The sequence below is a fragment of the Linepithema humile genome, chromosome 5, assembly GCF_040581485.1.
Source record: "Linepithema humile isolate Giens D197 chromosome 5, Lhum_UNIL_v1.0, whole genome shotgun sequence".
Lineage (NCBI taxonomy): Eukaryota > Metazoa > Arthropoda > Insecta > Hymenoptera > Formicidae > Linepithema > Linepithema humile.
In genome coordinates, this window is record NC_090132.1 from 22,170,521 (window position 1) to 22,189,595 (window position 19,075).

The following is a 19,075-nucleotide window of genomic DNA, read 5'->3' on the forward strand; positions in this document are numbered from 1 at the left end:
TTAAAATGTAATAGAATTTTTGCAGCAATATTATCTATTATACTGTAAAAGATATATAGAAATGATACATATCATCAAAACAGTAGCTCATAAAAAACCCCCAAAAAAGCAAAACTCACTTTTTTGAACGTAATATAAAAATATGTCTTATAAAAATTCCACTGCAATATTCCCTTTTTGGAATATTAAGATAAAAATAAATTATTATTAAAGTACTGGAAAATTTATATACAATATTTCTTATTATATTCTGATTTCAATTTATTATTATTATATTATTTTTATTAATTAAATATAATCAATAAATTTATTAGATAGTAATTTTTAATACATACAATATAAATAAAATGCAAAGGTTTGACAAAGATAAAAAGTGTAGATAATTAATAAATTAACGAAACAAAATAATGTAGCAACTATGTGCATAATATTATTATGGAATAGAACAAAGCAGAAAATCTTTGTAGATTTTAGGATAAATATTTCACAATTTCTTCATTTTAGGGAATAGAAAAGTGGAGTTTACATAATTAAAATTGAAACAATGTAGCTTTTTAATTCATATTGGCGCCACATCAACACATATAAACGATACGATATCAATGATCGATCAAACAAGTTGCGCAACTAACGTCAGTTTGCAAACTGTTTAGACCTGGTTTATGCGTTTGTGAAATTAAAAAATTCAGTATTGATAATTTATAGACAAAAATAAAGATCTTGTAATTTTTTACAATGTCTTTATACAAAATAAGGAGGAGTAGTTTGCGAGAATCGCTTGCATATAAATTACCACCGAGAAAGTTGCTTATTAAGGTAAGGAAATATTTATAAACAATATTTGGTACGGTTACAAATATATTTGTGTGCATTATATGCCGTGAAATATGTCAAAGACTTTATTGCAAGGATTTAAAAGAGATTTGTAATCGTTCACAATTAACTAGTAATTATTTTTATTTGTAGTTTTTTTATTAACATTTTTTATCTTTACTTAGCCTCTTAGATTAAAAGGTCGTTACTTATTTCGAGCAGCGGTGCGGCTCGTTTTGGAGTATATGGAATGGATAACAGAGGAACCAATAACCGAGGAAATTAGCGACGATGTGACGATTAATATAAAAATGGCTTATCAGAAACACAAAATAGAAAAGAAACTGCTCACGTTAGAGGTATTTAATAAAATATACTATATGAAAAGAAAAAAAAGATTAAAAAATTGTTATTTGAAATGCGTATCGATAAAAATTATTACTGATTTAAGGATCGATCAAAACTGTTGGTGAAACCATATGAAAGATCCCCCTCGGATAAAGCGTACATATACGATCTTATCCGAAAGTTACACGCATTCACGAAACATTCGGAAGATCTGAGAAAAAATCTGGCAGCGGTGTGTATTTATCAATATTTACCTGTTGATCGAGTAATTGTTCGTCAGGGTCATAGAGCGGATAATCTTTATTTCATTGCGAATGGCGAAGTTGGTCTATCGAAAATTGCAATCGACGAATTAACAGGTGAGAAAAATAGCGGCACAAATTTTTACACACTTAAATGCATAGTGAGATTTAATTGGATTCGATAAGATTTTAAGTTGAATTAAAGAAGAAAATTTTCACGTCAGATTTATTATTAGAATATTCATTGATTTCTACGCAAGATGTAAAAGATGCTCAATACACATAAATATCGAATAAACTTCTAGCTGATTTTTTTTGCTGACGATTTGATATTAAGTTGTCATGTTTTTTATATAACTTAACTTTTTAAAATAAATTATCTCAAGGGATTATCGCAAAGAAAAAGAACTATACTGTTGGTGATATTCTAGAACAATGATTTTGATCGATCGATACGGTGCAATCAATATGTTTATTTATGGGTGAGCAATGTTACTGCAAAACAATGCTTTTATCTTTGAAATCGACGAACGAGACGCACGAAAACGAGTACAGTGTTACGAGATAGGTCACGAATTTTATTACGTTTTATAAATGATCGCGAGTGAGTATTCGAGATTGAATTTTTGCTAAACAGCATTATAAAGAATGCAAAACTGAGTTGAATAATCGCGAAGTAACAAACATTAACGCGTAAGAGAGACTGCTAACGAATTAGCAACGCATCTTTACATATTGTCGCATATTGAACGATTCTTGTTGTATTTTTTATAAATATAATACATATCTATATAATCTCAGAGATTCTCTCTCTGATTTTCAAGAATTTTAATTCCATCTATATAATTCTACAATACTACATAAGATTATTGTGAAAACTTTTATAATCTAATATTGTTCGTTAGGTGATGAAAAAATCATAGACATGGGAATTATGCAATCAGGCGATATGTTTGGCGAAGTTGCATTGTTGCATAGAATACCGAGAACATCAACAGTGGTTACCAAAAGTTAGTAAAGATGAATCATAGATCTGATAATATGTTTTAAATTGAAATTTATATTATTTTTGTTTCGACTATTTAGCGTCCGTCGATTTGCTTCTAATTAACCAGGATGATTTCGACAGGATTTTGCGCAATAGCTTGACAAAACAATGGGACGTTCTGCGCGACGCGTTAGTTCATTTCAATTATTTCAAGTTGTGGGATGAAGAAACAGTTCGAGAATGTTGTATCCTGAGCAAGTTGAAAGATTTTAAACCAAACGAGGTAAATAATCTGATATAATAATTATGCAGTAATATTTCAATTATTTTTACTCGCAAAAACCTGAATTTAAATAGAGATTTTAATACAAATCGATTCTGACAATAATATAATAATAAAAAACACGAAAAGCGCTAACAACAAATCTAAATTAATGTGAAAGGTTCTCTTAGGGGATGGAACCGGCATGGTGAATTACGTACATTTCATTTTGAATGGCGAATGTCGTCTTATTGAGCACATGCTCATTCGCGAGCGTCCTTCTTACTGCGGAATACAATATGAACTGTACGATTCCGAAATTTCTGATCTACAAAAACAATCAAGAAAAGCGTCAAATAAGAATGCAAAATCTAACCAGTCGCCTAAATTGGATTACAAAACCAATCCAGTACGATTTCAAAGAAAATGCTTTACTTCTCTACACTGTTATTTGCGATATTTTCTTTTGCGCTTGTAAATTTTTCGATGCACCAATGCACTTGTATACTATTATTTAGATTCAAACACTACGTGCTTGCATAATTTGTAGTTTGTTTATGCAAATAACACAAAAATATATGATTGCGAGCAGAGTTCACAGTGTAGAACAAAAAATATATTGTACTATTCGATGTAATATTTAATCTTTTAATTAATTTTACGAAAAATTGTCGTGTGTTTCTAGAATATCTTCAAATGCCTCTTTTTTTCGTACTTGGCATTACACGTATCAACTTTAAGAAAATTAAACATGATAATTTACCAGATTGATCTTGTTACTCTTGCAGAGGCAGTACACCGAAGTTGACCGATCAAGCATTGTTACTACCACACTTCTGGATGTCGTAAGTACTCATAGCATATAATATTAAATAAAATCACATGTAATTATATAAAATTACATTGCACAACGTTTATTGAAATTTATTGTATTAAAATGGCTATAATTGATAAAAGTTTGTTTGCCATTTAAAACAAAACAATTATGTATTCAGATAAATTTGATTTGATTTGTTAGTGTAATTTAGAATAGTAGGCAAAATCGCGTATTTTAATAAATATCGCAAAATCAAGGTGAAAGGATGGCATGAGATTACTGATGTAGCGGCGATATTGTTGCGGGAACCATCGGTTACGTCTCAATTGCGTTATCCGAGCGACGTTCACACTATATTCATGCAAATATGCATTTTCTCTCGGGGTGCATGCTTCGGTTTAGGTAAGAAGCAAATAAAAAAATATTTTTTCCTCTGCATTACGCTTCAGTTAATCGCATTAAAATTTACTAAATTAGGAGAAAAAATGCTTCATCGAAGGATAGTAGCAATGACGCCGGTGCGATGTTTTCTTATCCCACGATACTGGCTGCTCGAACACAATCGTGCTAATATCTGGGGCCGTGTAAAACTGTTCATCGACTCGAAATATCCAACTAAGAAACAGCTGTTTGATGCATTCCTTCTAAATAGAAAGTACGATACATTACGTTAAACATATTTATAGTAACATTCTCTAATTTCTTCTAATTATTAATGGTGATTTACGAAAATTTTTACACTATTCCGGCTTTTATTTCAGATGGATAACATACAAGCAAAATTTAGTTAAAGATGTTATTGTACGACGTGGTCGTTTTCGTAATAATACAACGATACACGACGTGCCATATTCGATCAGGATTACAGATGAGATAGATCCAAAAATTACTACTTGACTCTATCAAATCTCTCTCTCTCAATGTTATTTTAAATCACACAAGTATATTATATATTGATGATAAATGTATTTATTAAGCAATTTATAAAAACTATACATTGTCTATCGAATATGTTATTAGCAATTTCTTTCACGCTTGTATCAGCACTCGTTCGTAAAAATTTAAATGGTGGATTAATAGAACTGACTCGTGATGTGTTTTCTTATTAAATATATATAATCGAAGTAACTATGAAATAAAATAATAACTAAATTACTAAATAATAGTCAATATAATTTTTTTATTTTCTGAACAATTATGAAAATTAAAAAATATACTTTTAGCAGTTTGTCATACAAAAGCACATTCGCACAAAACACACTTTTGTACATACTTGCACAAAAACTATTTTTAAATCTATATAGCTAATTCTTATATATATAAGAATAACTCTTTAACTGATTAAAATAATAAAATACTCTTAACAATGCTTACATATAAAGAGTAAATAATATGAGTATTAAGTACAATTTGATAAGATTCTCTTGCTTATATTTTATATTGCACAAAAGCACACTTACATATAAATAATTTAATATTAAATTTATGTATATAAAAAAATAAAAAACATTACGCTAAGAATGTTTTCAAGATAAAATATAAAAAATGCAAAATATCTGCTACTTTAAATAAATCGTAATGAGAATGAAATATATGAATGTTAGTAATAAAATAGATTTATATTTTTTTATAATGATATTTTGTTTCTATATAGAATACAACTGGCAGATACATTACAGCAATACTACAATGTTGTTGCAATGTATTCGGGAAGTTTTGTGCTGTATGAGCTTAAGTAATTTAAATTGTACTTTGCGAAAATGTACATCATTACTTTACAAAACTAATTAAATTTAATTGTTATAAAACTAATTAAGTAATTTTGATTTCCGAGTCTTCGGTGGATAAAAGCACACATAAGCTATTCATTATTTTAAAACATATCCTATATAGACTTTTACGATATATTTGGTATAAGTCATTTATATATTTTTTTTAAATTAAAATATATTAAGGCTGAAATAATGAAATAAATTCAAAGGAATAAATAAGAAGCTAAATAGCCGTTGCTAGATGGTCGTGCTAGTGTATTCAAAGACAAATAGTAAAAACAACGTTTTGACCTGTTAGCAGACCTTCTTCAAGTTTATAGTAAAGAAATATTATAATTTGGTTTTTACTATTTGTCTTTGAATACACTAGCGCGACCATCTAGCAACGGCTCTTTAGCTTCTTATTTATTCCTTTGCATTTGTATATATATAAACACATGATTACGACGTTCGAATATATTATTTACTTTCAAAAAATGACAAAAAATTTATAGTTCAATAAATTCAAAAATTTTTGCATTTTTTAAATAGAATGCATTAATAGGCAAATATTAATTCTCAGTCATGAGAAATACTCTCGTAATTATCAATAAAATATAATTTACTCGTCATGCATAAGAAGCTATGTAAACGGTCAAATTAGTCAAAATCAGTGTCGTGTAAAAATCACGTAGAAAAAGAGTAATAAAAATTAAAATGTTTGTGCATTACGAGTGTGTTCATTGTTTCATGTTATTGTATTCAATAAGAAAGCATTTTCTTTCACTCACCAATGAATTCTCGATGCACTGTTGATCATCATGGCACACTGATCCAGAAACAGTAGATGCTTTGCGAAACATTAAATTAGACATGTTATGCGACATTATACAATGCACAATTATAATTACAATAGTACAAAAAATTGTAATAAGAGTCACTATAACACAAAGTCACAAATGAATCCATCATAAATCCTATTTTAAAAATAATCCGACAGTTACGAAGCTGTACGATTGAGATTAAACATAAACAGACTAAACTGTCTGATCCATTTCTCGATTGCTCATCATTATATAACTAGGATTGCTAAAGCTTTCCGGCATATCCTTTCTCAGCTCGTTCTTCTGTTTCGGCATATTTATGTAGTTGTTTTGCGTGCTGATAATAGACGGCGTAAAGTCTTTCTTTCCCAAGTCTACTTCATCCGCGTCAATTTGTCGAATCGAATCGTTCTCGTCCACGTCGTTTAAATCTATTAGACGAAGATTTCGTGGCGCGTTACAATAACCAGAATCTCGATCGATCGGTCTATCGGGCCTCTGATTTTTTATTGTTTGCCTTTGTCGCGTGAACTCCGCCCTTCGTGCATGTACGTTGATCGGCTTAAGGTAGGGATCATCCTCTTCTTGCTTTAGCATCGGCGACAATTCAATAGCGTCCTCGGAATCCGACGCTGGTGATGGGAATTCAAAGTGCGTGTGGTCCTGATGCGGTCTAGGACTAAATATTCCGGATTCATCCGTCTGACAGCTAGGAGTCATGCATAAATACGTCGAATTTGGTGTACTCTCCGAAAATGGCGCGTTCACGTAATCGTGACTCGGCGACGACAAAATTGCGTGATCTGGCGCGGACATCATTGTCAGATAATCGTTTTTGCTATCCTTCAAGGTTTCGTTCATGTCCATGTACGGTGTGTTTAAACTGATGTAGTGCTGAAATAAAAATAAAAAACATTTTATTCGTATTTTTTTAAATATATTACTTGCGAATTGTTTATAGGAGTTTTTAATAATGCCTCTAATAATATTTATTTTAAAATTAAATTATCAAGCTTGACGATTAAATTATTAATTATCCCTCTATTTTAAACATCATATTGCGGAGCTTTTATATTAAAAATTTCATTTGTTATCAGTGTTATACTTTTCTGTTGAATATTCATTCATGTGTATACTCTTCTACTTTTTCGCTTTTGTCACGGCCTGATTGATAACGTCACTGTGATAGAGTTAAAGTAAAAAATGACTCACCGATTTCACACTTTCCTCTAATAAATTGCCAATGCTTTCTACAAGATCCGAAAAACTTGGACGCAATGTGGGTTTAGCTTTCCAGCACTGTAACATTATGTCATATACTTCATCAATAGCGTATTCCGGTTGCTCCATTCTGTAACCTTCGATCAACTTTTGATACTGCTTTTCCGCTTCCATGCCGGGATACGGTGTCTTAGCCAAGGAGAAAAATTCCCACAAAACTATACCGAAAGACCATATGTCGGATTGCGTGGAAAAAATACGATCTCTAATCGACTCGATTGCCATCCACTTTATAGGCAATGGAGCATCTCCTTTTTTCTTATAATTGCCATCTTTGTACATATTTTTTGCGAGACCAAAATCGCAAATTTTTACTATGTTATTTTCAGCAAGTAAAATATTTCTTGCTGCCAAATCACCGTGCAACACCTAGATAAACATATCACAGCAAAATGAAAAAATTGTTTGTAAAACACTTGAGAAGCTGTCAGAATTTAAATACAATTAAAACAGACAAATTTTATTTTATAAAGTATATTGCAAATTTATATAACAATTATATAAATTAATAAAAATATTATTATATCAAATGTGTTAATTATTTTAAATTATATATTAATTCTGATATTCTAATTTATTTATTAATTAATTAATTACGTTGTTTACGTAAATGTAATATATTAAAAATTAAATTAATTTTATTAATTTATTTTAATATTACGATTTATTTTATTTATTCAGCAGGTATTAATATATCTTAAAGACGACTTACTTTTCTGTGACTGAGATATTCCATTCCACGTGCTACCTGGAATGCCCAAGATAATAGGTCTTGAGTGCAAATGGGTTTGAGATTCTGGTCCTTATAGTCACCGTGATAATTTGATCTCCAACCCGGTTGAGACGAATTATTACTAAGAATGCATCCGTCTGGCGAGGAGCCAATCTCTTCAACATCCGGATTTGTTTGCGGACTGTAGCATACCACTGTATCGGTGCCTGAATTCACATTAAGACTGCGGGAAAAGGATAATGCCGCATATTTTATCCTATTGCATGAGCAAAAGAGAAAAAACAAATATTGTTAAACCGCAAACCCTTGCATGCACTAGTTTGTATGTGCATTATTTATAAACACAGGACATGTGGTTATTCAAATTAGAGTTTATGAAACTTTACGTAGAATAAGTTAGTGGCAGATTCTTTGTGACATTAGTATACAAATTTAATTTGTTAAAAAAATATATTTAATTAGAAAGGCAGTATAAAATATTATATTACTTATTTTTAGTTAACATTACTTGTTTTTTAGTTAAATTATTATTTTTGAAAAAATTTTTGTTACGTAAATAACATCTACTTTTAATAAAAACGTATAAGTTGTGCACAAACACAGTCAGTATAAAATGCGGAATAAAAAAAGAATTATTTAAATATATTTGAAACACAAACCTGTTATCACTACTGATACTAGTTCTTGCAAGTATATCTATACCGATAGCAAGATCGAGTTTTCCAGTTTTGGGATCAATTTGATTAATGAAATCGGTTCTATGTTTCAACAGATAATTATGCAGATTTCCAAAGCGACAATATTCGACAATAACTAACAATTCACCTGTTATAATATAGAAATTTTATTTATTAATATTTTTTATACGATTATTTAACTTTTATCCGTTTTATCTCTATCCAAAATTAACAATTAGATAGAAAAATACGATATTTTATTATAGAATGCTTTCTATTATTTAATGTGTAACCTTTCATTGATCTGCAATACGTACGTTTGGAAATATTCTTAGTGCAAGCACCAAGAAGATTGACAACGTTGAGATGCTTGCCAAGATGTACCATTATTTTCAATTCACTCGCTAGTGCGCGGACATAAGTTGGATCAGTGGTCCGACGAACCATTTTTACGGCAACAGTAGTGGCGGTCTCGTTGTCACATATTCCTTGTGCTTCCGCCTTCATTACAACTCCAAACGCACCACTGCCCAATTGCTTTCCTAAAATATGATTCACACACACACACACACATTAAAGTGTCTGTAATAAACTGACATTTTAACTACGCAAAATAAGTCGTTCTTACCGAGTTTCAATTTTTCCCGTGAAAATTCCCATTTTTTATCGTACGGAAGTAATTCTGCTTGATCATCCACTGTCAGATCTGGATTTAGACATTCCAAAGCACCTTCTTCAAAATGAGTAAGACCTGCTTCCATTAATTCTCTCTTCATTCTCTGTATAATAATTTAAGTTTGATTTTTAATTGAAGAATATTATATCTTTTATAAACTTTTACTACAACACAATATCGATATTACATTTTATGTATAAATTATCTATAAAAAATGTGAAATGTAATTTACCTTTTCACGACGAATTCTAATTATGTAAAAGATTCCTAAAATCACTAGGAAGACAACTAAAATAGCTATGAAAATAGCTAATACTATTTCAAGTTTCTGCCCTACAAAGACATTCATGTTTTTAATATTGATAATTTTATTTTAAAAATATGAGAATTTTCTATAAAGCTTACGTTTTCCATGTTTTACTGTTATTTGCTGATAATTTTCGCTGGTGCCTAATCGATTAGTGGCGCGACACGAATATTTTCCGCTATCGTGTTGTTTTAAATATTTTATGTTTAGTTCTTGATAATTGTGCTTGAAAAAATATTGGTCATTTTCCTTTAACAGTGTATTGTCCTGGAATTATAGAAGAATAAAATGTAGCATTCGTTACATTTATTTTTATTTAACGAAAATAATCTTTAATAAAAAATAAAAATGCCTTACTTTGTACCAGGTCAATGTTGGTTTTGGCAGTCCAACTGCAAAACATTGTAATGTCACTGTTTTATGGCCATCCGTAATCACGTCTATTTCTCTTACTTTTGTTTTATTCATATTACTTTTGTCGAAAGTTGGTGGTGCAGGATCTATATAGTGTTAAACTCATCAAAAATAGTTTTAAGGTATAAACATTTTGTTAGTGTAAATAAATTTTAGTTAAAAATATAGTAAATAAATTTTTTTTAAATAATAAGTTACACTAACTTAGCATATAAAAGTTTTTTCTAAATATATTTAAGTTTAAACGTTTAGATTTATTTGATTTTGATATTCTTGTATTAGAAGAAATTCTTACAATACTCAGTTTTCTTTGAAAAAATTAAATTACCATAAATTTAACTAAAGTTAAGAAAATTTTTTAGTAAAGTATATAGAAATATTGTAATTACCATGCACAACTAATTTATAGAATCCATCTTCGGACAAAATTGTATTTGATGATATATATTTGCCGATACAGATGTAATCCTGAGCATCTGATTTTTGAACATTATTGATTTTTATAGTTGATTGATAAGTGAACGGAGTTTTATGTCGTATAATATGTAGTCTTTCTGAAATTATGAAGAGAGATTATAAGTTATATTACTAATTAATTTATATGTTTTATAAAAGTATTAATTCTTTTAAAGAACATATTTTATTTATATTACATGTATTTTATTGCATTCCACTTTTAAATTTTTTTGTGGATTAATTTCTTTGTTTCAAACAATTACCTGTTTCTACAATTGGCGTTTGTAGAGAACTATTATTTGTCCATGTAAGATCATCTGTATAATTATAGATGGAAGCAGCACACGTAAATTCTACATCATCACCAACTGACACCAATTCCTTTGGTTCGATAATACCAAAAGCACCTACTCCATCTGTAAAATTTAAAAAATAAAAAATTTTAATTATTAACATAATAATTACATTAGATAAATGTTAAATTTGATTAAAATTTGTCTAAAAATTATTAATTATAATTAATAAAAAAAAATTTGTCTCGAAAAATTTAAAATAGATGCCAAAAATGACAACATTTTATCTACAAAACGCGTTTTCTTTAAATTTAAAAATTGCTTAACTTTGAGTTTAAAAAATATTACTTATTTTTTGTGGACTATAAAAAGTTACATAATAGTAAAAAATATTTTTACCAGAAACAAAAAGAATCTCGGTTGAAGCCTCACAGCCAAGAGTATTGCAGGCCTCACATGTTATTTTCCCCGACACTTCAATAGGCATTTTTACTCTTGAAGTAAATTTGATATTATAGTCAGAAGTCGCACTTTGCATTACATCCTATAAAATTCACAGAAATTTTTGTCATGTAAAATATGAATCATATAAATACTCATTTAACAAAATCAGATTAATATAAGATTGTACTTACTGTCAGGTGCACAATTGTTGAATTTTCAAGTGATGGATAATTAGGGCATTTTAGAAAACTCCATGTTATATTCGGAGGCGGATAACAAACCACTTCACAATGAAACTCGGCACTTTCATTAGGTGCATAGTAAGATTCAACATCCGCCAATAAAGAATATGGTTTGGCTAGAATCAATATAGTTGTAGAATTCACTGGAATTTTATTTAATCTTACAAAATAATTTACCCATAACATCCAACGTAAAATTTAGTTTTTCAATAATATCCTTGTTTTTAGCTTCAAGCGTATAAACTCCTCTGTCCATTAAGGTTAATAACATTATCTTCAAAATAGTACTTGTGGAAGTTGTAGTCACAGAATATTTTGAGTTCTTTGTAATTTCCTCGTCATTCATGTTAAACCTATATACATATATTTATTAAGAAGTAAATAATTTAAAAAAAACATGAGAAATATAGTTTTTTGCAAATAAATGTGCTTTAATATATATTTGAAAATATGAAGAAATATATAATAAACAGATTTTAAATTATCAAATGTAAATTTTCAAATACATTTTTAAGATTTACCATTGTATATGAGGTTTAGGATATCCATCGATATAAACAACCCATTGCACACTACTACCACTTTCTGCTTGGTAATATTTAGCAGGATGTTGAGGTGTAAGATTGATATACTTTATTTGAGGATCTAAAAATTAAAAGAATATATCAATTCCTACTACTATTAACTATGTACAGAATATATGAACTATTTATGCACACACAATTTGCAAATTTAGGACTAGATTTAGGATTCCAATGATACAACTTTTTATTAATACGTAAGAATCAATTTTATGCGCATTGGCAAAATGCAATTCATAGAGTTTTATATTGCATGCACACAATTATTTTAATAAAGTGTACAATTTTTTTGCAAATATATACATATTCTTTCTAAGTTAATAATAAACTCACCGTGTATTTTAATGTTTCTCGTTGTTTTTTTCATATCATGAATCGTCTTAATAAAACACTCATATTCTCCCGCATCATCGTCCATTACATCAAATATTGTCAACTGACACGTAACTTCGAGATTATTTCCGTCGAGATTTTTTCTAAAATGTTGAGTATTTATTCTACTGCTACTCTGCAAGGAAAAAAATCAAATGTGAGAGTGATAAATGTTATAATAAAGAAAATTTATGAAGAAATTTTTGTAGAGTAAATGTAATTAATCAATGCGCATTTTTAGTTATTAATAATATAAAATGTGTTAGACTTCAAAATTTAAATTTTGACGTGCAATACTAATCTGTCTACCTGTTGCGGAGTGGTCCAATTGAACATGTACCGCATAGACGTGTCCACTTGCACAGTACAATTCACATGAAGATCTTCTCCGCGAGTAACGTGACGCAAACTGTCATCGTTGATTATCGGCTCGAACAAGACCTCCTTTACTATATAAATAATTTCCATTTTTATTAAATTAAATAACTACTTAGTCGACAACATTTTATCATAAAATTGTAATATATACATGTTTGAATTAATATTTCAAGTCGGCCATACTTACGATTCACGGTCAATATGTAATCGATATTTTGTATTATGTTATCCTTCTCTATCGAACATTTGTACCAATCGCTATCTTTCACTGTCAGGCTCTTCATCATAAAACCAATTCTCGGATCAAATGGTTTCTCCGTCTCTTCATCATCCTGTACACATGCAAAATTTAAAAAATGTCATAAATATTAATCTGATAAAATTAATAGACATTATTATCATGATAAAAATAAAGAATTTGAAGTAATAACATGCTTTTTCAATATCTTTTATTACAATTTTTTATTATTTCTAATAAACATAATTTATTGAAAACTCAGATTAATCTGTAATTAAAAATAAAATAATCATCTTACATAACTTTGTAGCATGTTAAAACTATGTATTTTACAAACATGAATAAGTAGAGTCGCGAAATACTTACATTGACATATAAAATAGGTACTATATCTGGTGATGTAGTTCTACATGGTATTGCAAGATCATTACCAACAATTGCATTTAGATGAACAAGGGTTTCTGTTTCCACGAAGAAATGCGTACTAGCTGTAATAAATTCATTTAATGCCAATATATACAACGAGCAAGATGCAGACACAAGTGTTTTTTTCATTATACTGCAAGAAAATAAGATATGTGATTTGATCTTACATTTTACATAAACATATATCCAGTTCACTTCGGGATTGTCGTAAGAATTTGGAATAATGTCAACGTCGTAGTCCGCGCAACCGTACCAGCCTGTATCGGCGAAAACAGTATTTGGTAGTTGAAAAACAAATTCATGAATGCCATCATTTTCAGTCTCAATTGTTTTTGGAGTTGAAGTATTAATCTGTCAAAATATAATGCAAATATTTAATTTATAAAATGCCCGTTAAGGCCAGCTTTGAAAGTATGGTATATAAACAATATAAAAACTTATTCTAATGACTCTTTTATACATACTGTAGCTTCAAAACTATTTGGATAAATAAATTTGATTCGTGTAGTGCCATTGCAAGTAATTTCTAAGGTTTCTCCTTCGTCAATCAGAATTTCTTTTTGGTTTGGCCAAATAACTGGCTTACCACTTTCCGATACTGAAAAACAAAATCATTTATTTATTATATATAATTCAAAAGTAATTTATATATATTATCAGAATTTGTTATAGGATTAATTTCTCATAATTTAAACAATAATATTTTTTATTTTTAATCTCTCTGTGTGGGTTAAATCTTTTTATAGCTTACTACTACATAATTATTTTCAAATTTTGATTCTTCTCGCAATGTAATAAAAACGTTACAATATATAATATTATAATTTAATAAAAAATTTATTTCTGTGGAAACAATGTAATCATCGTCAGATGCTACGCATTGATGCCTACGCAGAAAGCAGGAATTTGGTTAACAGTTTTAAAAGAAACGTCGTCATCTTAACCGCAGTGTCTCGCGGATGATTAGCTTTATCTGACTTTCATTGTAAAATTCTTCATTTAAAAAGTATACACTTCTCATTAAAAGTATACACATTAATCTGTTTCTGCGTGAATGCGAAGGAAGCTAGAAAGAGGAAGTATTTTTTGTCTCTCTTGATAATGTACTGGAATTATCAGTCAGCATGTTTATCGCAGACACTCTAGGGATCACTAAAATACGAACCGGCTTTTATGCATATATAAATTGTGCCAAATTATATGTAATAGTAAATAGTAAAAAAATTATATACTCAGTAAAATCTAACAATTTTACAAACTAATTTTTGCAATTAAAAAATGAACATTTTATGAATGGATTGTATTATATTTGAGTATGCTTTGAGAATTATCCAATAAAATAAAACAAGCGAAATAAGTTCAAAAAACAAGAACGAGGGAGAAAAATATTTGATTATTGCTTTATAATGCAATAATTAAAGCAAATTGTACTAGAATATATATGCAATTTTAAATTTGCAAATTATAGAAAATATTTAGTAGTGATAATTTCTGAAAATGTTTATTATGCGATATAATATTTTATAAGAATTTAAATTTTTAGAAAATAATGAAAACAGATTGCTTTTTAAAAAATATTCAAATAAATTTAGGATGATCCAAAATATTACATTTAATCAATCCATAAGTTAAAGAAAGAATAAAATGAAAATATGAAGGTGTAATAATAATACGCATTTTTTTACTGAGCTACTCTGCATGTGTGTTACCGAATACTTACTGTACTAATGAAATGACTAATGCAACCAAGTGTGACTTGTTAATGCAGTCAACATCATCAACACTTTTTTAATACACAATGTAAACATTTCTGAAATGACTGTACTTTTTCTCATACGTTATAATCATTACGGAGTATTTAGATATTATGTTATCATTTTGCCTGTATTTATTGATCACATTATCAGCAATCTAATAAAATTGTCGTTACTTATTAGACCATCATATGATACTAATCATGAAATTTTATGATTGATATATCGCTCAGAGATAATCGATTTTTGCGGGAATAGCGCACCAATGAGTATTACACATGTATCTATTTTGAAGCTTTTATTTAATTCTTTGCAGATGCATGCCTAAATAAATTACCACAAATTAATAGTATTATTAAAATTAAAATTTACCCGTATACTAATGTCTTTATAAATTTTTTTCTAAATTATTAAATAATGTGACAAAAGATTGTTATTACGTTTTCATATTTATTCGTATATTTCGAATGACAAACGTTCTAGAAGCTTGTTGTTTTCATATACGAACATAATTTTGTGACGAGAGAATCTTGTAGGTATAACACAAGTAAAAGGAATTAAGCATTCTTCGCGTCCAAGGCATGATTCACAGCATTTATTTCACCGTTAGTCCTTGTATCGATCTGATCTACATGCCAGTGCAATAACGTTTATTCTTGATAAATTTGATGATTGTGAACAAATGATAGTATAAAGAAATGAAACCAGAACTTCAACAGAAATGTTGACATATCAAATTCTTTTTTCGAAACAAGGCATTATAGAATTTTAAGTTGAACACTCTTGTTTCTCAAAATTCCGTTCTTCGTTCTTCGTTCTTCGAACGTTATTTCGTTCAACATTCTCTTATATGTGTGATTAAATGTGATCTAAATATTAATTGAGATTTGTTATTTTTTAATGGTATAAGAAATTACTAGAGCACTATCTAAATAAGCGGACAGGGATTCACTGAAAGTTTTACGTAATGCGTATCGAATAAAATCCAACTGCGACATCGATAAATATGACTCAATGGTGACCACGTGATTACGTTACGCTTCAGTAGAAGATCTTTTCACACACAGATGAGTTATGTCGTATGTGAGCAGGTGCGCTAATTACCTTGCAAGAGCGCGAGAACGACGAGCACTAGAATACGGAGACGTGTGTAGTGCAGCAACATTTTTATTTCTGGCACATTTAACAAGTATTCACATTTTTGCACATTAAATTTATTGTTCGTTGAACATTGTTGGACGTGGGCTCGCGCGAGAATAGGCCCTGGAATTCTTCTTCGAGGACCTACTTTCTACTACAACTCCGTTTTATGTCTGCCACCAGACTGAGACGCTGTGGACGCGAGAGCGAGACTCAACGAATAAGGCCCCACCCGACCAGTTCAACTTATCGCGGACGTCATCTCTCTGTCATCATTCGCCTTCTGGTACGGAGAGGCGTCCGACTCTGGTTGATTCCTTGTAATTTCACATGGGGAACTCAAAAGTAAATATTTTACTGTTATCATAAACTACACAAGCGTATCTGATATAAACTTTTGAATCTCGATAAATTCTGTCATAGAATACCCGTACATAATTATATAAAATCGTTCTTAAAATGTCGTTAAATAACACAGCAATTTTTTAAATTCTAAAATTAAAAATAAAAATATATTTGTGCTATTCCTTATACAATTTTGTTACTAATAATTAATATTAATTTATTAAATTGCTGATTAGTAAATATTTATATTGATTATTCAGTTTTAAAGTTTTGCACATGGTTTTTGTTATGTCCGATGACATGTCAGAAGTATGAGTTCCAAATTAATATGATATAATTGTGATAAGTGACAATTACTGAACTGGCTAGTAAAAAGAATTGATAAGATTAACATTCTTCTTTGATAAAAATTTATTTAAATTTTTTAAATGTATATGTGACAAAACGCAAATTTATATATAATTCTATGTATGACTTTTTATTTAATATTAAAATATTATTAATATTTCTTTAAATTATTGTTTTTTTAACAATCCGATTTAGATTGAAAAAACTTTTATAATGTTTAAAAATAAAGTAAAGTATAGATGGTATAAAATATTGCATGAAAACTTAAGGTATATATAGAAACATCAAAAATTGCGCAAAATATCTTTTTAAATATATATAAAGTTATATATAGTTTTTAATTTTTTCTAAATTACATTTAGCATTTCTTTCTTTTTTCTAACTGTAAACAATAGATTAAACAATTAACTATCTGAGTAGCAGCTTCCAATTTAACATAAAAGTGTTGTCGACTTCGTTTTATTATCAGCAACTACCGGTTTCCAATCATTAATATTATCATTTAGGAACTGTTGTCAGCGACAATATTATCTCTGAAGCTTTGTTTTCGTTTTGTTTCAGAGATATATGTATGATTCTGTTCATTTATTTATTTTTTGTCTGATTCTAGTCTATTCTGATTGATTATAAATTCCACTGTTTGAGATATATCGATTCTATTTTACAGACAATACCAATTTCTGTAAAAATACTTAAAATACAATTTTTAACTTTTAATGTCATCACATCATTAATGACATTATCAGGGCCACATTTATATTTTTGGCCCTAGGCGCAACATCATTATGAGGCCTCAAAAGAACAACAAGTCTATTTCAGTTAATCAAATTTATACTTATTTTTTTTAAGTTTATTGAAAATAAAATTCAACATGCATTACATAATGCAAAAAGGCGAAATTTAATAAACAATTACCGCTTACAAATTTTTCAGTGGCCTTTAGTTTTTATATTATGAATTTAATATTTAAAAGTAAGTATTTTATTTTGCAACTATAACTAGGCTGTTTTTTATATTGTTATTTGTGAGGAGGGTAAGTTATCTGAAAGTTTTTAATATGAGGCTCCAGCTTGCGCCTAATGCGTCTTATGGTAAATGCGACCGTGGATATTATAAGATTGTTGGTATAGTATCGTATTAAACAATAGATAAGGTAATATTTCCAAAGAAATCTGTACATTACTTATCTTCCAACATTTAATAATAACTAATGATTATTCTAATTTCTAATAGACTTAAAGAAGGCAATAAATATGTAATAATAATTTTAATAATTTTATATTTGATACATAATACATTATATTTTTTTGTATAAAATATTAGATATTTTGGAATATTTAAAGCATTCATAAGAAATTATTATTACGCTTATTAAAGTGTTTCGTATAACAAACATTAGAAATTTAGAAATTTGTTGATCTTTTATATATAATATATTGTAGTGAGCCTTGGGGAGGTCCCAACCAAAAATATTTAAATTTTATTAATAAAATGTTATTTTACACAATTATCAAATTATCGTAAAATTCCAAAATCTTCCAAATAAGAGATAGTACTGACGTTGATACACCAAAGCCCAGAGCATATACGTTAGCACAAAAAAACTATGATCACGTTTAGTGTCTTGTAATCCAAGAGCATAACAAATAAGTGTAATTATTTTGTTAATAAAAAATTTTGCTGGTTTATCAAAAAAAAAATTTTTTTTCAGATTAAAGTAAGATTCTTATAGCATTAATTTCATTGTACATCTTTATATCAATCTGATTCTTGTATCCTCACACAGCACGCATATCGAAACGTCTAAAAAACATCTTGAAGATATTTTTGAGAGATACGATATCTTCGGGATGTCCTGTGAACATAGATATGCATGCTGTGTGGATCAACGTACCAAAAACAGTGCGACTACTTTACAAAATTTT

At 28.8% G+C, this 19,075-nt stretch overlaps 2 protein-coding genes across 4 annotated transcripts; one reads left to right on the top strand and one right to left on the bottom strand.

The window, feature by feature from the left end:
• The first annotated feature begins 44 nt into the window (after positions 1–44).
• LOC105676146 (uncharacterized) lies at positions 45–6,050 on the top strand. Of its 2 annotated transcripts, XM_067355415.1 has the most exons (10): positions 45–816; positions 999–1,172; positions 1,265–1,520; positions 2,309–2,413; positions 2,490–2,674; positions 2,835–3,062; positions 3,442–3,498; positions 3,728–3,872; positions 3,948–4,125; positions 4,232–6,050. In XM_067355415.1, exons 1-10 carry the CDS (start codon positions 736–738, stop codon positions 4,365–4,367), a joined length of 1,545 nt encoding a protein of 514 aa, XP_067211516.1. In that variant the 5' UTR covers positions 45–735; the 3' UTR covers positions 4,368–6,050. The 2 variants fall into 2 exon arrangements, with proteins under 2 accessions (XP_067211516.1, XP_012229235.2); XM_012373812.2 differs by lacking the exon at positions 2,835–3,062.
• LOC105676145 (vascular endothelial growth factor receptor kdr-like) lies at positions 4,631–16,628 on the bottom strand. Of its 2 annotated transcripts, none has more exons than XM_012373810.2 (22): positions 16,422–16,628; positions 14,028–14,161; positions 13,731–13,914; positions 13,504–13,625; positions 13,087–13,231; positions 12,831–12,970; positions 12,483–12,657; positions 12,090–12,213; positions 11,746–11,921; positions 11,518–11,684; positions 11,282–11,426; positions 10,853–11,005; positions 10,523–10,687; positions 10,077–10,219; positions 9,818–9,986; positions 9,645–9,745; positions 9,365–9,515; positions 9,054–9,278; positions 8,719–8,884; positions 8,039–8,282; positions 7,258–7,695; positions 4,631–6,939 (listed from the first exon to the last, which is right to left on the bottom strand). In XM_012373810.2, the coding sequence occupies exons 1-22, from the start codon at positions 16,480–16,482 to the stop codon at positions 6,259–6,261; spliced, it is 4,209 nt and encodes a 1,402-aa protein (XP_012229233.2). In that variant the 5' UTR covers positions 16,483–16,628; the 3' UTR covers positions 4,631–6,258. The 2 variants fall into 2 exon arrangements, with proteins under 2 accessions (XP_012229233.2, XP_012229232.2); XM_012373809.2 differs by having other exon boundaries at positions 8,039–8,315.
• Positions 16,629–19,075: the final 2,447 nt, after the last annotated feature.

Bases quoted from the DNA above. Each gene is read 5' to 3' on its own strand.
- LOC105676146 (XM_067355415.1), top strand. From the start codon at position 736: ATGTCTTTATACAAAATAAGGAGGAGTAGTTTGCGAGAATCGCTTGCA. The intron at 2,675-2,834 runs GTAAATAATCTG...TTAATGTGAAAG, and splicing joins AAGATTTTAAACCAAACGAG to GTTCTCTTAGGGGATGGAAC. The intron at 3,499-3,727 runs GTAAGTACTCAT...CGCAAAATCAAG, and splicing joins CTACCACACTTCTGGATGTC to GTGAAAGGATGGCATGAGAT.
- LOC105676145 (XM_012373809.2), bottom strand. From the start codon at position 16,482: ATGTTGCTGCACTACACACGTCTCCGTATTCTAGTGCTCGTCGTTCTC. The intron at 12,214-12,482 runs GTGAGTTTATTA...TTTAATTTTTAG, and splicing joins GAGAAACATTAAAATACACG to ATCCTCAAATAAAGTATATC. The intron at 11,427-11,517 runs GTAAGTACAATC...TGAATTTTATAG, and splicing joins CAACAATTGTGCACCTGACA to GATGTAATGCAAAGTGCGAC.